Source organism: Odocoileus virginianus, chromosome 21 (assembly GCF_023699985.2).
Source record: "Odocoileus virginianus isolate 20LAN1187 ecotype Illinois chromosome 21, Ovbor_1.2, whole genome shotgun sequence".
Classification (NCBI taxonomy): domain Eukaryota; kingdom Metazoa; phylum Chordata; class Mammalia; order Artiodactyla; family Cervidae; genus Odocoileus; species Odocoileus virginianus.
In genome coordinates, this window is record NC_069694.1 from 618,246 (window position 1) to 635,228 (window position 16,983).

The 16,983-nt window shown below is 40.7% G+C and overlaps 1 protein-coding gene across 1 annotated transcript in view; it reads right to left on the reverse strand.

The window, feature by feature from the left end:
- ATP10D (ATPase phospholipid transporting 10D (putative)) overlaps positions 1-16,199 on the reverse strand; it is a 125,869-nt gene extending 109,670 nt beyond the window's left edge. Inside the window, 2 exon segments of the mRNA XM_020890259.2 lie at positions 15,751-15,895; positions 15,987-16,199. Of these exon segments, the coding sequence (XP_020745918.2) occupies positions 15,751-15,770 (20 nt within the window). The 5' untranslated portion in view covers positions 15,771-15,895; positions 15,987-16,199.
- Positions 16,200-16,983: the final 784 nt, after the last annotated feature.

Here is a 16,983-nt window from a genome sequence, read left to right on the forward strand (position 1 = left end):
CCATGTACTATACAGTCCATGGAATTCCCTAGGTCAGAATTCTGGAGTGGGTAGCCTTCCCCTTCTCCAGGGGATCTTCCCAACCCAGGGATCAAACCCAGGTCTCCTGCATTGCAGGTAGATTCTTCACCAGCTGAGCCACAGGGGAATTTCAAGAATACTGGAGTGGGTAGTCTTTCCCTTCTCCAACGGATCTTCCTGACCCAGGAATCGAACCAGGGACTCCTGCACTGAGGACGGATTCTTTACCAACTGAGCCATCAGGGAAGCCAAGACGACATAAAGATGCTAAGAGACACATGAAAAGATGCTCAACATTGTTCATTATTAGAGAAATGCAAATCAAAACTACAATGAGACATGACCTCACACCGGTCAGAATGACCATCATCAAAAAATCTACAAACAATAAATACTGGAGAGAGTGTGGATAAAAGGAAACCCTCTTGTGCTGTTGGTGGGAAGGTAAATTGATACCACCACTATGGAGAACAGCCTGGAGATTCCTTTAAAAACTAGAAATAAAATGACCATACGAAACAGCAATCCCAGCACTGGGCATATTCCCTGAGGAAATCATAACTGAAAGAGACACAGGTACCCCAGTGTTCATCGCAGACCTATTTACAATAGCCAAGACATGGAAGCCTAGATGCTCAACAACACAGGAATGGAAAAGGAAGCTGTGGTGCATATACACACACATACACAATGGAATATTACTCAGCCATAAAAAGGAGGTTCAAATGAGGTGGATGAATCTAGAGCCTATTACACAGAGTGAAGCAAGTCAGAAAGAGAAAAACAAATATCATATATCTATATATATATATGGAATCTAGAAAAACGCTACTGAATGAACCATCTGCAGGGCAGCAGTGGAGACAGACAGAGGGCAGACCTGTGGTCACAGTGGGGCTAGGAGAGAGGGGGACAGTCTGAGACAGTAGCACTGAAACATATGTATTATCACGTGTAAACTAGAGAGCCAGTGGGAATCTGCTATACGATGCAGGGAGCTCAAACCTGGTGCTCTGCGACAACCTAGAGGGTGGGCTGGGGTGGGAGGTGGGACGGATGTTCAGGAGGGAGGGCACATGTGTACACCTGTGGCTGACTCGTGTTGTATGGCAGAGACCAACACAGTACTGTAGCAACTATCCTCCAATTAAAAACAATTTTTAAAAGGTTAATGATAGCAATCGTTAGTACAATGTTTTGACACTGATAATCCTAGATGCTTCTAAGATAACATGTTATTGAAATGACAGAACAGCATGTTTTCGAGATTCAGTTGTTCAACTCTAATAAAATATGATTCATTCAATAAGCCTAAGATGATAACAATATCTACCATTTATAAAGACATGCCAAGTTCTGTGCAAGGGATAAATACACATTAATGTTAGTTCTTACAATGAAGTACAAATTATTATCCCCACTTAAATGAGGAAACTGAGGCTCAGAGTGATAAACTCACCGAAGCAACACAGCTTGGTAAGCAGTCACCCAAGTCTAATCCAAACAAGCCTCTGTCGTTATTAGGAGGCTCTGACACAGGGCAAAAACACTTGAGCAACAGGTTGGCAAAAGGCACAGAGCATCTCCAAAGAATGTGAGGGTGGGAAGAACAGGACTAGGATAAGGAAAGGTCACTTAGAAGGAAAAAATACCAAAGGCATATTTCACATGAAAAGCTGCAGTTAACAGACCCAAATATTTGTATATTACATGCCTTCAATAGAAAGCGTTTTCCATATATTTGAAATATGATTCACTATATACAAATAATATGTGTTTAGAATAAATGACTCATTTTTATCCTGCCTTCCATATTCTCTGACCCCACAGGGACCTTCAAGCATCTGCCCCCCAACCCCCAGCTTCTCACTGCCTTTCATTCTTGCGTGGCCACACTTCCCTACTCAGTCTGAATTTTGTGGTCAACACTGCCATCACTTCTTTGTATATTCTCAGCCTCTTAGCTCCTCTTTCACTTCTTTCTTGGCCAAACCCTTACCCTAGTTATAGCTTACAGAAAACTCAAATGGACTTCCCGGCCAACTCAAATCAGTTAGATCTAAATCTCTACATACTCTGCTCCAATACTGACAAGTTGAAAGTGGCTAAGAGAAATACACAAGGTCCCTGAAGAGTGTCACTTTATTTTTTGTTATGTTTTGTCTTTGTGATAGCAGAAATATTCTCATAAAAATGTCAGGGGACTAGAAATAAGTGAGAACTTGTGCAAAGATATGGTGGCAAATAAGCAGGCTTAGTGTTAAATTCTTGACTGTGAACTACTAGTTGACCAGACATGCCAACTGCAATCATACAGCATTTCTAGTCTCTTCCTTTTCCCACTTTTACAGACAACTGTTTTAGACTTTCTCCTCTAATTTCCAACAGCTCCTTGTCTGCTGAAGACCATATTTCTGTTTTACTAGGAGAGTCAAAGCACTCAGAAGAGAACTTCCAGATTCCGCCACATAACCACCCTCCAGCACAGCCTGCGTCTCTCCCTAACTCCCAGATGTGTGCTTCTGATTGCCAACTAGGCAGCTCATCTCCATGTGGGCTCATCATCAAATGGAAACATGTGCAAAATGGAACTCCTGATACTACCCCCACCAAAACCTGCGTATTCCACAGATTAGTTTTGTCAGTCAGTTGAATGCAGCTCCATCCTTCGAGGACCCTGAGCCCAAAGGCCTCTGGATCATCCAGGGTCCTGTGTCTCACAACCCACACAGTCAGTAGATTTTGTTGACTCTACCTTCCAAATACGGTGCTTCCCAGATGGCTCAGTGGGAAAGAATCCGTCCACCCATGCAGGAGACGCAAGAGATGTGGATTCAATCCCTAGGGTGGAAAGATCCCCTGGAGTAGGAAATGGAAGCCCACTCCAGTATTCTTGTCTGGGATCCCACGGACAGAGAAACCTGGAGGGCTACAGTCCACGGGGCCGCAAAGAGTCAGACATGACTGAGCACCACCACCATCACCTTCCAAGTATATCTGGATTCTCACCACTTGGCACCACTCCACCACTATCACCTGAGTCCAACACTGTTACTTGCCCTGTTAACAATTCATTTGGAACCTAAAAGTCCTTCCTCAATTTAAAATTCTCTGAAGGGGACGCTTACTCCTTGGAAGGAAAGTTATGACCAACCTAGACAGCATATTAAAAAGCAGAGACAATACTTTGCTAACAAAGGTCCATGTAGTCAAGGCTATGGTTTTTCCAGTAGCCATGTATGGATATGAGAGTTGGACTATAAAGGAAGCTGAGTGCCGGAGAATTGATGCTTTTGAACTGTGGTGCTGGAGAAGACTCTTGAGAGTCCCCTGGACTGCAAGGAGATCAAACCAGTCCATCCTGAAGTAAATCAGTCCTGAATACTCATTGGAAAGACTGATGTTGAAGCTGAAACATCAATACTTTGACCACCTGGTGCAAAGAGCTGACTCATTGGAAAAGACCCTGATGCTGGGAAAGATTGAGGGCAGGAGGAGAAGGGGACGACCGAGGATGAGATGGCTGGATCCATCACCAATGGACGTGGGTTTGGGTAGACTCCGGGAGTGGGTGATGGACAGGGAGGCCTGGCGTGCTGCGGTTCATGGGGTGGCAGAGAGTCGGACACGACTGAGCGACTGAGCTGAAAGGCTCCCGTGTTAATTATAACAACGGTCACCAGGGCCACACACACCCCCTCTCAGAGTGCTGTCCAACCCACTCCTCCGCCCACCTTCATCCCAATCCTTACACAGCCTTGCTCAGCAGTTCATACTTTCCCCTTTCTTATTCTGCATAAACTTAAGTCATTTTCTAACAATCTATTAATTTTTTTTGTATTTTAGTTCTTGTTGTCTCCCCTTCCAGAGTAGAAATTTATATCTCCTTTGTCCACTGATGTAACCTATGCTTGCTTAGAACAGTATCAGACCCAGAGCAGACTTCCAACACATATTTGTGGAATAGACATATGAATGAATGAAATAACACCTCTCTTATATGCAGTAGCAACCAGAATACCTCTAACAATCTTACACACACCAACTCTAAAGTAACATAGCTTAGTTATCTCATGATATTATAGGTTTTATTATGTATGCTAAAATTATTATATTTTGAATGAAGATCTTTAGCAGGTAACCCTAAAATGGCTGCTAATAAGACTCTGCAACAAAAAAGACATAAAAGGGGAAATAAACAGAACCTATTTTTAAAAATAGCTGAGGTATTTGAATTTCATTGTTCTAAAACTCTCAGGAAGGAAGTTCTTCTGAGTACCCTATTTTTTAAAGAGGTTTAAAGTTTATCCCTTAAATATCAAAATAACTTCTTCATGATAGAAATCATTGTGTGTTCTCAACTATCCTACATTTTATACAACATTTTAAATAAGTGTTTTTTCTGAGAATTCATCACCAAAATGCTCAAAGCACCAGTTATTGTAAAGTACTCTATATAGTGATGCCTTCAGGGTCTTCAGAGGCACATCTGTAGGTTTTCAACCAGCAGCTGAAGACCTTGTTTTGAATGTTCATGACTATTTTCATACGTTTGTGTCTCCCTCAGCTGCCCAAATATCTGCCTTTATGAAATTTGAACTCATATTTCCAGCTACTTTAGAACAAATAAACTGAATTAACCACGTCAGTGGTCTTCAGGAAGCAGAAGTACAGAAACAGAGACTTATTTTAGTGAAACTATTCTCACTGTTCAGAGATTGCTTTTCCTTACATTCGTAATAAATAGCTACCGAAAGGCTACCATGTGTCAGCAAAGTACAGGCATTAAAACCAAAATGATGAAAAGTTATGTGTAAACTCTGTGGTTCTTGTCTTCAAAGACCACACAGTCCAGGAGAGGGATCCGGCAGGAAGTTCATGAGATTCCCTCATTGCCTGAAATACTTCAGAGGTCAATTCCCTTGGGACAAACTTTGACATGTTTATGGCCAAGCTTCAGAACAGCAAATACTGAGAGCATTAAAACACTAACCAAAGATAAGCTAAGTTCTGAAGTGGAACTAGACCCCAGATAAGTGCTCATTTTGAAAACTACAAAGTATCTTTTTAAACTGGCAGAAGAATACAAATTTCCTAGTGTGTTATCTTTATTCATTCATACAAAGACTGCAACCTTCAGCTCTATGTGATAAAGTGTGTATTTGTGTGTGTGTGTGTGTACAAAATAATAAACACACTGTATTGTGATTCTAAAGATAAGCTTTAAAATATTCAAAAGAAAGAGGAATGAGCTATAATTATTATTTTCATGTCTGTTCCCTCGATGAGACCACCTGGTACACTGCTTTAACCAGTAACTGAACAATGCCCAGTACATAGCAAGTACTCAATGAATATTTTTTTTAAATAAATTAATGTCCAGTCAGGTTAGCTGTGGTACACTATGAATCCAGGGAATGAGTACTCATCAAAAAATAATTCAATTTTTAAGAGGATAAGAGTCAAGCAATCAAAAAAGCGTGGAAAAAAGTATTGTTGAATGATGGAGTACGGTGCTTTGGTGTATTTTACTTGGTCAACTCCACCTGATTTCTGAAATCCAAGGAGGACAAAGATGGTCAACAGGCACATGAAAAGACACTCAACATCACTAATCAGTGAAATATACATTAAAATGAGGTATCACCTTACACCTGTCAGAATGGCTATTGCCAAAAAGTCTACAAATAACAAATGTTTATGAGGATGTGGAGTAAAGGGAATCCTGGTACACTCTCGGTGGGAATATAAATTTGTGCAGCACCAGTGGAAAACAGTATAGATGTTCCTCAAAAACTAGCATATGATCCACCTCCTCCACTCCTGACTATATATTTGAAGGAAATGAAAATCCTAATTCAAAAAGATCTATGTTCACTGCAGAATTTAACAGCTAAAATATAGAACCAACTTAAGCGTCCATCAACAGATAAACTGATAAAGATGTGGTACACACACACAAACACACTCACAATGGAATATTACTTAGCCATAAAAAATAATGAAATTCTGTCATTTGCCACAACATGAGTGGGCCTACAGGTTATTATGCTATTAGGTCAGGCAGAGAAAATCCTGTATGTTATCACTGATACATGGAATCCAAAGAATGAAAAAGAACAAAGAGAGCAAAACAGAAAAAGCCTCACAGATATAGTGAACAAGTAAGTTGTTACCAACAGGGAGAGGGAAGGGAAAAGGGCAAGTCAGGGATGGGGAATTAAGAGGCAGAAACTATGTATAAAAAAGCTACAAGGGCTACTGTCCAGCACAGGGAATATAGCCAACACTTTAAAACAACTTTAAATGGAGTGTAATCTATAAAAATATTGAATCACTATGTTGCATACATGAAACTAATATTGTAAATCAACTGTACATCAAATAACAATTTTAAAAATAACAAAATAAAGAAATCTTAAGATTCTTAAGCCTAAGCCTGTGTCCTCAAACTGCCAGAGATCTGAATCACCGGAAAGTCTGTAAAAGCACAGATTTCCACGGTACACATACACTCTAGCCCCAACTTGATTCAGTCAGTCTGCAGTGGGGCCTGTGAACTGGCAGTTCTAACAAATTGAAGTGATGCTGATGCTCTCACTCTGGGGACCAGACTTAAAACCATGAGCCTAGGCAACCCAAATTTGCTCTGAAGAGATTTAGTTTTTGTACCTTTTAAAAATTTTATTTTTATTGAATATAGCTGATTTAGAATATTGTGTTAGTTTCAGATGTATAGCCAAGTGACTCAGTCATATATGTAGTTTCTTTTTAAAACTCCTTTTCTATTATAGGTTTTTACAAGATATTGAATATCATTCCCTGCCCTATACAGTAAATCCGTGTGTGTCTGCTTTATATGGAGTGATGTGTATCTGCTAATTCCATAATTTATGGAATTTATCCCTCCCCCGACTCCTTCCCTTTGGTAACCATAAGTTACCTTTCTACCATAAGTTGCTTTCTATATCTGTGACTGTTTTAGAGAGACTTATTTTTAATTTAAAGTATATATTCTCCATGGATTCATTACTATTAAATATCATTTTTATGCAACTATTCATTTACTCCCCAATGATGCATATATTATTTAAATAATTAGTGGAACTACTTTTTTATACACAAAAATAGGGCAATTATTTTTTGGATTAGTCATCATGGAAATCTGTAAAAAGCAAAAGAAAATAAAACACTTAAAAGAATATGGAATAATAAGAGGAAAAAAGCAAATTGGGAAGTGGAGTTATATGCAGCTAAAATGGAAAGAATTTAGGCATTGAAAGAATGTATATACTCATAAAACTAAACAAATCACAAATGTTTTCCAAAGGCCTCTTGCAGATCATTAACCTGAGCTATTAAATTATAAACCAAATAAACATGTCAAAGACTATAATAGTTAAGTTTGTGGCATTACTGGATAAATGATGAAGACAGGTATTATTTTAGTTGAATTATTAAAAGAATATTCCAGTATGATGAGCAAGAGGTTTAATTCATTTCTAAAACCTTTTTTTAAGATTCAATTCTGGAAGTATTTGGGTCACTTAAACTATGACATAAATATTTCATAGATAATTTCACAATGGATAAGAATTACTTCAGCACATGACAAAGTAATGCAAGCACAGATTACATGTCAATTACTTAGACGGTCTCAACATACACACGTGGCCCTTGAACAACATGGGCTTGAGTGGCGTACGTCCACTTACGCGCTGATCGCTTTCACCAAATACAGCACCACACCAACCACGGCTCGCTCAGTTATCGAACTGCGGATGTGAAGGGTCAGCTCTGTGCTCTGAGTATCTGTAGATTTTTCTATCCATAGTGAGTTCTGGAACCAACCCTGCACAGATAGGCAGGGGTAGGTAATTAAGTGCTCAATTGTGTCTGAGTCTGCAATCCCAGGGACTGTAGCCCACTAGGCTCCTCCGTCCATGGAATTCTCCAGGTGAGAATTGGGTTACCATTCCGTTCTCCAGAGGACCTTCCCGACCCAGAGATCAAACCTTGGTCTCCTGGACTGCAGGCAGATTCTTTACAGTCTGAGCCACTAAGGGCAGGGAAGGATGACTGCATTTAAATTGTCCCCAAAGTCTGCAAGTTAAGTGTTATTAATACAGTATATAAGTAGCAATAAGAGATCGATGAAAACTACAAATGGTATTAAAAAGAAACGGATGGTGTTCACTGGAATTATAAATTGGATTTCATGATAAGTGGTCAATTCCAATAATTACTAGATGCTCTCCACACTCCAAAACACATCTATTTGAATTAAAAGTGATATTATAATCAGCCATTTTCAAAACAGCAGATGCATCCGCAGTTAGCAGAGAAAGAGCACAGGCTCTAAGAGTTCCAGTGGTAGCAATGCTCAGCTTCCCAGTCAGTATCACAAGCTCTCAGCCAGAGCCTCAGTTCCCTCATCTGTAAAATGGAAACAGCATCACAGAACTCATACTGTTTGTGTTTTTTTTTTTAATTTAAATGACAATCTTTTGCTTTTTAACTTGGAGGACAATTGGTTTACACTCTTGTGTTAGTTCCTGCTAAACATCAACATGAATCAGCCACAGGTATACACAAGTCCCCTCTCTCTTGAACCTCCCCCCTCCTCCCGCCCCCACCCACCCTCCAGGTTATCACAGAGCACCAGGTTTGAGCTCCCGACATCATACAGCAAATTCCCACTGGCTCTCTATTCTGCACATGGGAAAGTCCATGTTTCAGCGTTACCCTTCACTTCGACACTCTCTCCTCTCCCCCACTGTGTCCACAAGCCTGTCCATCACGTCTGCATCTCCACTGCGGCCCTGCAGACAGGTTCACCAGGACCACTTCTGTAGATTCCACTGGCACGAGTTAATGTACACTTGCTTTTCTCTTTCTGACGTACTTCACTCTGTATGTAGGCTCTAGATCCGTCCACCTCATTAGAAATGACTCACATGCGTTCCTTTCTATGTGGTACTACACACCATGGAATACTACTCGGCCTCACACTGTTTTAAAAGGAGGTTTATGAAATCAGTACCAGTACTTGTCCAGCACACTGAAAGGGCTCAACTTCATTCTCCAACTAACGTTTGCTGAGCTTCCTCTATCATGCCAGGCACTGTAACAGGTAACAGAGATCAACCAGAGCACACAACAGACAAAAGTCTGTCTTCTAGGAGCTTAGAGTGTTCACTGCCTCTACCTTGTCTTATAGGCACACTGCTGGTACTCTGAGAATGAATAAACATGCCCAGAACCAGTCAAAATACTCAACTCGACAAAAATAAAATAAGTCCAAATAACACTAGGGTGATCATGCAGTACATACATTTATGGAAATATAACAGCCTATGAGAACACACACCATGAGATTAGAAGACAGAAAAGCAGGGTAGGCTGCTCAAGAGACAGAATTCTAACAGAGTCTTAGAAAATGTCTCGAATCAGATATGGGATTTGTAAATTTTAGAAAAGAAAATATGAATAAAGGTAAGACAGCTGGAAAACCTTGTAACCCAGTGTTACATAACACTGTGTCATTCAATATGGTTTGCATTTCAAGTACAAATTAAGGAGTGATGGGAAATTAAGATGGATATCTAGTAATAAGTCTTTACCTACTAAGATGAAAAAATTATATTTAAAGGAACAGGCTATTATCAAAGATATATATTTATGATAAAAATTCTCAACAAAGTGAGTATAGGGGGAACATACCTCAACATAGTAAAGTCTATTTATGACAAACCAACAGCTAATCCTATTCAATAGTGAAAAGCAATGAGTTTTCCCTCTACAAACAGGAATAAGACAAGTATGACCACTCTCCCATTTTTATTCAACATAGTACTGGAAGTCGTAGGTTCCACAATCAGAAAAGAAAAATAAAAGATATCCAACTGGGAGAGAAGTCGTAAAACTGTCACTAGTAGAAGATGACATGATACTACACACAGAAAGTTCCAACAACTCCACCAAAAAAAAAAAAAAAAACCTAGAATAAATAAATTTAGTAAAACTGTAGGGTACAAAATTAATATACAGAAATCTGTTGCATTTTTATACAATAAAAATGAGCTATCAATCCCATTTACAATTGCATCAAAAAGAATAAAATAGCTAGGAATAAATCCAATGAAGAAAATGAAAGACCTGTACTCTGAAAAATATAAGATGTTTAAAAAAGAAACTGAAGTTAACCCAAATAAATGGAATGATATACTGTGTTCATGGATCACAAGAATTAATATTGTTAAAATGACTGTACTATCCAAAACAATCTACATATGCAATGTGATCTCTACCCATTCATCCACAGCATTTTTTCACAGAACTAGAATAAGTAATCCTAAAATCTGTATGAAGCTACAAAAAATCCTGACTAGCCAAAGCAATCTTGAGAAAAAGAACAAAACTGGAAGAATCATGCTCCTTGACTTCCAACTACACTACAAAGCTATAGTAATAAAAACAGTATGGTACTCACACAAAAACAGACACAGGGATTAATGGAACAGAATAGAGAACCCAGAAAGAAGCCCACCCACATCTGGTCAATTGATTACTCCATGACAAAAGGGGCTTCCCAGGTGGCATTAGTCGTAAAGAACCTGCTGGGCAATGCAGTAGATGTAAGAAAGGTGGGTCTGATCCCTGGGTCAGGAAGATCCCCTGGATGAGGAACTGGCAACCCACTCCAGTATTCTCACCTGGAGAATCCCACAAGCAGAGGAAACCAGTGGGCTACAACGGTTGCAAAGAGTCAGACACAACTAGAGACTTAACACGTATGACAAAGGAGGCATAAATGGTTGAGGAAAAGACAGCCTCTTCAATAAGTTGTGTTAGGAAAACTGTACAATCACATGTAAAAGGACGAAAAATAAACCAAAACTAAACTTGAAAAGTGAAAGGCTTCAACTAAGACTTGATACCAAAAACTCCTAGAAAAAAACATAGGCACTATACTTTTACATCAGTCCTGGAAATATTTTTTTATGGATATCTCTCCTTAGGAAAGAGCAACAAAAAGCAAAAATAAATGGGACCACATCAAATGAAAAAGCTATTTCACAAAAAAGGAAACCGTCAACAAAATGAAAATACAACTCACTGAATGGGAGAAGGTATTTGTAAATGATATGTCTGATAAGGGGTTAATATCCAAAACATATTAAAAAAAAAAAAAGCTCATACAACTCAGTATCAAAAAGTAAAGCCAGTCTGACTAAAAAATGCACAGAGTCTAAATATTTTTCAAAGAAGACATACAGATGACCAAGCATCTAAAAGGATGCTTAGCATCACTACTCAGAAGAGAAATGCAAATCAAAACCACAATGAGCTATTACCTCATACCTATCAAAATGGCTATCATCAAAAAGAAACATCAAGTATTGGTGAGAATGTATAGAAAAGGGAATGTTTGTGCACTGTTAATTGAAATGTAAATTGGCATTGCCACTCTGGAAAACAATAGAGTCTTCTCAAAAATAGAACTAAAAAGCAGCAGAGACATAACTTTGCCAACGGAGGTCCATCCAGTCAAAGCTATGATTTCTCCAGTAGTCATGTATGGATGAGAGACTTGGACCATAAAGAAGCCTGAGCACCAAAGAGTTGATGCTGTTGAACAGTGGTGTCAGAGAAGACTCTTGAGAGTCCCTCAGACTGTAAGGAGACCAAACCAGTCAGTCCTAAAGGAAATCGGTCCTGAACATTCATTGGAAGGACTGATGATGAAGTTCCAACACTTTGGTGATGCGAAGAGCCGACTCTATTGGAAAAGACTCTGATGCTGGGAAAGATTGAGGGCAGGAGGAGAAGGAGGTGACAGAGGATGAGATGGGTTGGATGACATCACCGACTCAATCAACAGGAATTTGAGCAAACTCCGGGAAATAGTGAAGGACAGAGAAGGTTGGCATGCTGCAGTCCATGGGGTCACAGAGAGTCAGACACGCCTGGCCAACAACCACCATCACATGCTTAGCAGTTCCACTTCTAGTTATTTGTCCCCCAAATTAAAACACTGATCCATGAAGATACACGCACCCCAAGGTTCACTGAAGCATTATTCACAATAGTCAAGATATGGAAGTAACCTAAGTGTTCCTCAATAAACAAATGAATGAAAAAGATGTGATATATATGCACAATGGAAGATTACTCAGCCATAAAAAAAAAATAATGAAATCTTGCCATTTGTGACAAGAGGATGGACCTAGAGATTATTTTTCTTAGTAAGTCAGAAAAAAGATGAATACTGTATGCTTTTAGTTATATATGAAATTTAATAAAGCAACAAACATATAACAAAGCAGAGACAGACTCAGATACAGAGAACAAATTAGTGGTTGCAGGAAGGGAAGGGGGAATAGATGAAACAGATGAAGAGGATTAAGAGGTGCAAACCACCAGTTATAAAATAAATAAGTCACAGGGATATAATGCATAGCACAGAGAAAACAATCAATAATATTGTTATAACTTCATGCATAATGTATAAAATATTGAATCATTATATTGCACACTTAAAACTAATGATATTGTAACTCAACTATTCCTCAATAAATTTTTTTAAAAGACAGGCATTTTTCTAACATGGCAAGGTTAATTTGTTGGCTGAAGGACATCACAGATTAGTAGAATGTGTCATCAAACTATCTCAGAATACCTCTCTATGGAAGACTTTAGCAAAAAAGAAAGGAGAGTTAAGATTTTCAGTAGAACTCTCTATACATTATTGCAGTCTGTGAGAGGAAGGAGTTTTCAAGCATAGTTCTAAGTGAGTATGAGTATATAAACTGAAGAGTGCTTCCCCGGGGGCTCAGCGAAGAATCTGTCCTCAAAATGGGAGACCCGGGTTCGATCCCTGGCTGGGGAAGATCCCCTGGAGAAGGAAATGGCAACCCATTCCAGTATTCTTGCCTGGAAAATTCCACAGACAGAGGAACCTGGCGGGCTATGGTCATGGGATCGGATCACAAAGAGTCAGACACTACTGAGCGACTTCCCCCACTAAACTGAAGAAAGACTTCACATTTCTGGATAATTTAAAGCTAATTTTCACCTGCCTTATAACCAAGATAAGATTTTTTTTAATGATTTATCCTACATAAAGAGTTGAAATTTTCTAAGTTTGTTTTTTAACAGAAATGTAGTTGTACCCATCTTCCTCACTCAGAATAGCCTTAAATGGAGTAAGTAGATTTTAGCGAAATAAATTAAGGGGGGAAATCCATGGAGAGAGGAACCTGATGGGCTGTGGTCCACAGGGACACACTCTCATAAAACTAGTATGACCACTACTTTTACTCTGTGATACCAGCTTTGTGGAAAGTACTGTTTCTATGACTAAGATGGTTTCTAAAATGAAGTAAATCCATCTACAGTAGAAACGTCCATCTCAGTAAAGAGGTAAATTGAGACACATGCTCAAAGAAACGAGTTTATTCGGGAATAACAGAGGAATTACAGTTTGGGACACCTGAACTATAGCAAGCCAGAAGTGACTTCATGGAGCATTTGGAACGTTGTTATTAAGTAGCTTAGTCGTGTCCGACTCTTTGGAACCCCATGGAATATAGCCCACCAGGATCCTCTACCCAGGGGATTTCCCAGGCAAAAATACTGGAGTCGGTTGCCATTTCCTTCTCCAGGGGATTTTCCCCACCCAGCGACTGAACCCACATCTCTTCCATCGCAGGCTTTACTGGGGAAGCTGGCAGGTTTGGAATAGTCTGTGTTTATGGGCAGGGCATGTAACAATGGGAGAGTTCAGTGAGTATCTGTTAAAAAGTCAAAATAAATGGAGACCTGCTTTGAAAATTCCCTGAGCAGATAAGGCCAGTCTAATCATACAAGAGAAACTCAATGTAGCTCATTTTTTGGACACCAACCCAACCTGGGTCATTTATTTCTTACTCTAGAAATCATAAGCAAAAACTTTCCAATGCTGATAAAAGGCAAAACTTCTGATTAACTCCTTGACATTTAAGAAAAATCCCATTCATGGACTTCTGTGTGTGTGCGCTGAGTCGCTTCACCGTCTCTGTGACCCCATGGACTGTACCCCGCCAGGCTTCTCTGTTCATGGGGATTCTTCAGGCAAGAATACTGGAGTTGACTGCCATGTCCTCCTCCAGGGGGTCTTCCCAACCTAGGGATCAAACCAAGGTCTCCCGCCTTGCAGGCGGATGCATTACCACCTGAGACACCAGGGAAATCAGGCACTTATGGGAAATGGGTCTTCCAGTCTTTAAGCTTCGTTTTCCTAAAGGCACATGAGGGAAACCATTCATCTATAAATTTCAGATTGAAATTCTTTCACAGTAGGAAGGAAGGGAATGATGTTTTAAGAGAATATACTCACAGCAAACCTCTTTCAGCTGAGAAGGAAACCTGCACAGCTGCTAATGCTTTCCCTTTTGAGGATCCCCAGGTGATCTTTGTAGCATTTTCTTTGGTTTTGCCTCATTAAAAAGACTACTTTCAACTAGATCAGGCAATAAGGCCTGTAGAGACGGCTTGAGTATGTGGACATTTTTTACCTCTTAATTTTTCAAGCTAATTCTAAGTACATTTGCCTAACAGATGAGTCATCTCTGTTCTATTACAAATTTTAATCAAATTCTAAGCATTTCCTCCATTTACTGACATCAAAATAAATGATATCCCATTCAAATTCTATTTAGTCACTAAGCAGTTATATTGAACAAATACTGTTATTAGGCAAAGGTCAAACAGTACTGACATCCTATTTTAGGCAGCTCAGAGTCTCCATCTTTTTCATACAACTTAACAAGTGTTTAACAATTATAGTGTTACTTTTTAAAACTGTCTAAAAGTTTTTTAATGTTGGAGAGTTGTTTTCCAACATATAGAGCATGATTTCCTTTTGATAAACTATCAGAATGTAGGTAATATGCATTTGTATCATGGACAGAAGAGTTTAGAAGCAGAGATTACCTTGTGGGGTAAACTGGAGTGAGGGCTTACACCTGGGCACTGAGTGAACTTGCCCTTACAATGATCATTGTTACACACTGGCTCTAAACAAGCCACCAAATATCTCTTTCTGATGGTACTCTTCCCAGAAACGGTGACCTAGCCGAATTTCAAAATAATTATCTGCTCTGGAGTTAACTTTTCGGACACAGTAACACTGGTGGATAAGGAGTCCCCTATCCTTGTGGGTCATCTTTCAAGGTTGATTAGAGTCAGAGACGTGCCGTCAGACTACGGAATTGTTTTTCTCCTTGAAAAGAACTTATGTGAAAAGACGCAAGAAAAACCTTTGGTTTTATTTAGATAACACTCTAAATATCCGAGTGGACTTGCTCTTATGATTATGAGCAATTTAAATACATCATTTCTGAAGGCACGTGGAGCCCAACCTTCCAGAATGGAGGGTTTCACTAACCAACCGGATGTCTCTGCTGTATAAAGTATAATTACAGGTTTTACAATGTAAAGGGTGCCCCCAACAACAATGAAACTCTGCAAAATTAGTGTTTGCACGGAAAATTGGGGGCTTTTTAGTAGGGCTCCTGTAAAAACTATTTCTGAGCAAGCTCCAACACAAACACCTTTTTCTTCCTAAGGAGTCAATCCGTGGTTTATCTACTGGGTAGAAATTTCAACCCCTATTCTATGCATTATGTTTGAAACAGAGCCAGAATTTCACAATGAAATGACAAAGGGTGAGTATGCGTGACTTACCTTTTCATAAAACCCAGCATTCAGAAAAGATAGTCATCCCTCTACTGTAATCAAGTGACTGAAATGGTGTAGATTCTTCTTTTTAAAGTTTAACAAAGCCACAAAGTCCAGCTTTCAGGCACTTCATCCCGTTTGAACGCCACTACTGCGGGAGGCGGAGGACAGAGAGTGAAGAAACAGAGGAAAAGCGGAGTGAAAGGGAGGCAGGGACACCGTCAGAGGCTGGCCGCCCTTACCGGTTTCTCGCTGGGCACACATCACAGCAGGATGGTCACAAGTCCCAAGATGCGAGAGAAAAGCCGGGCACAGATCCGGAGAGGAGGCGGGCTACGCTTCTCCGCCAGCCATCAGATTTTGCAGGAAAAAAACAGCTAAACACTCCTCAGACGGCGCTCCAAGTCCGCGGCCAAGACCCGAGCCCAGCCCGGCCGAGCCGGCAGCCTCGCGCGCCCCGCCGCCCAGCCGCCCCGCCGCCCCGCCGCCCAGCCGCCCCGCCGCTCCGCCGCCCCGCCTCTCCGCCGCTTCGCCTCTCCCGTCGGCGGGGTGCGGCGTGGCCGAGCTTCCGCTGACGGCCGATCGCCCGCCGCTCCGCCTCTCCCGTCGGCGGGCTGCGGCGTGGCCGAGCTCCCGCGGACGGCCGATCGCCCGCCGCTCCGCCTCTCCGCCGCCCCGCCGCTCCGCCTCTCGCTACGCCGGGTGCGAGGCGGGGCCTGGCCGCCGAGGGGTTTCCCGGCGCCCGCGGTGGGCGCGAGCTTCCTGTCTGCCTGATGCGGGGGTCTCCCGGGAGCCCAGAGCCTGCCTGCCCAGATGTTCGGTTCAGTCTTGTACCGCTGAAATTGTTTTAGCAGTTCATTCATTTACCTAAACTTGAAACGCTTGGGGATTATTTTTGGAGGGTAAAAGGGTCAAATCTAAATACTTAATATTGATGTTAACTAGAAAAGAAATTGAGGGGAAAAAAAATTCTGATTTGGTCTTTTTTCTCACTCCATGACCTTCTATCCCCTTCTTCACCCAGAATGATGTGGCTCAGTGCTGCCATGCTAGCTTAAAACTCACAGCTTAAAAAAAAATATTTTACTTCTAAGTAAATTCCAACAACCCATCTACTGTCTCAACACTTCCCACCCGCGAAGTGCCTTGAGGAAGGGAAAGGGCGTGCACAGAAGGCAGAACAAACCGAGGCAACAACTCAGACCAAATAGTAAGAATCACTGGCTGCCAACTGTTTTA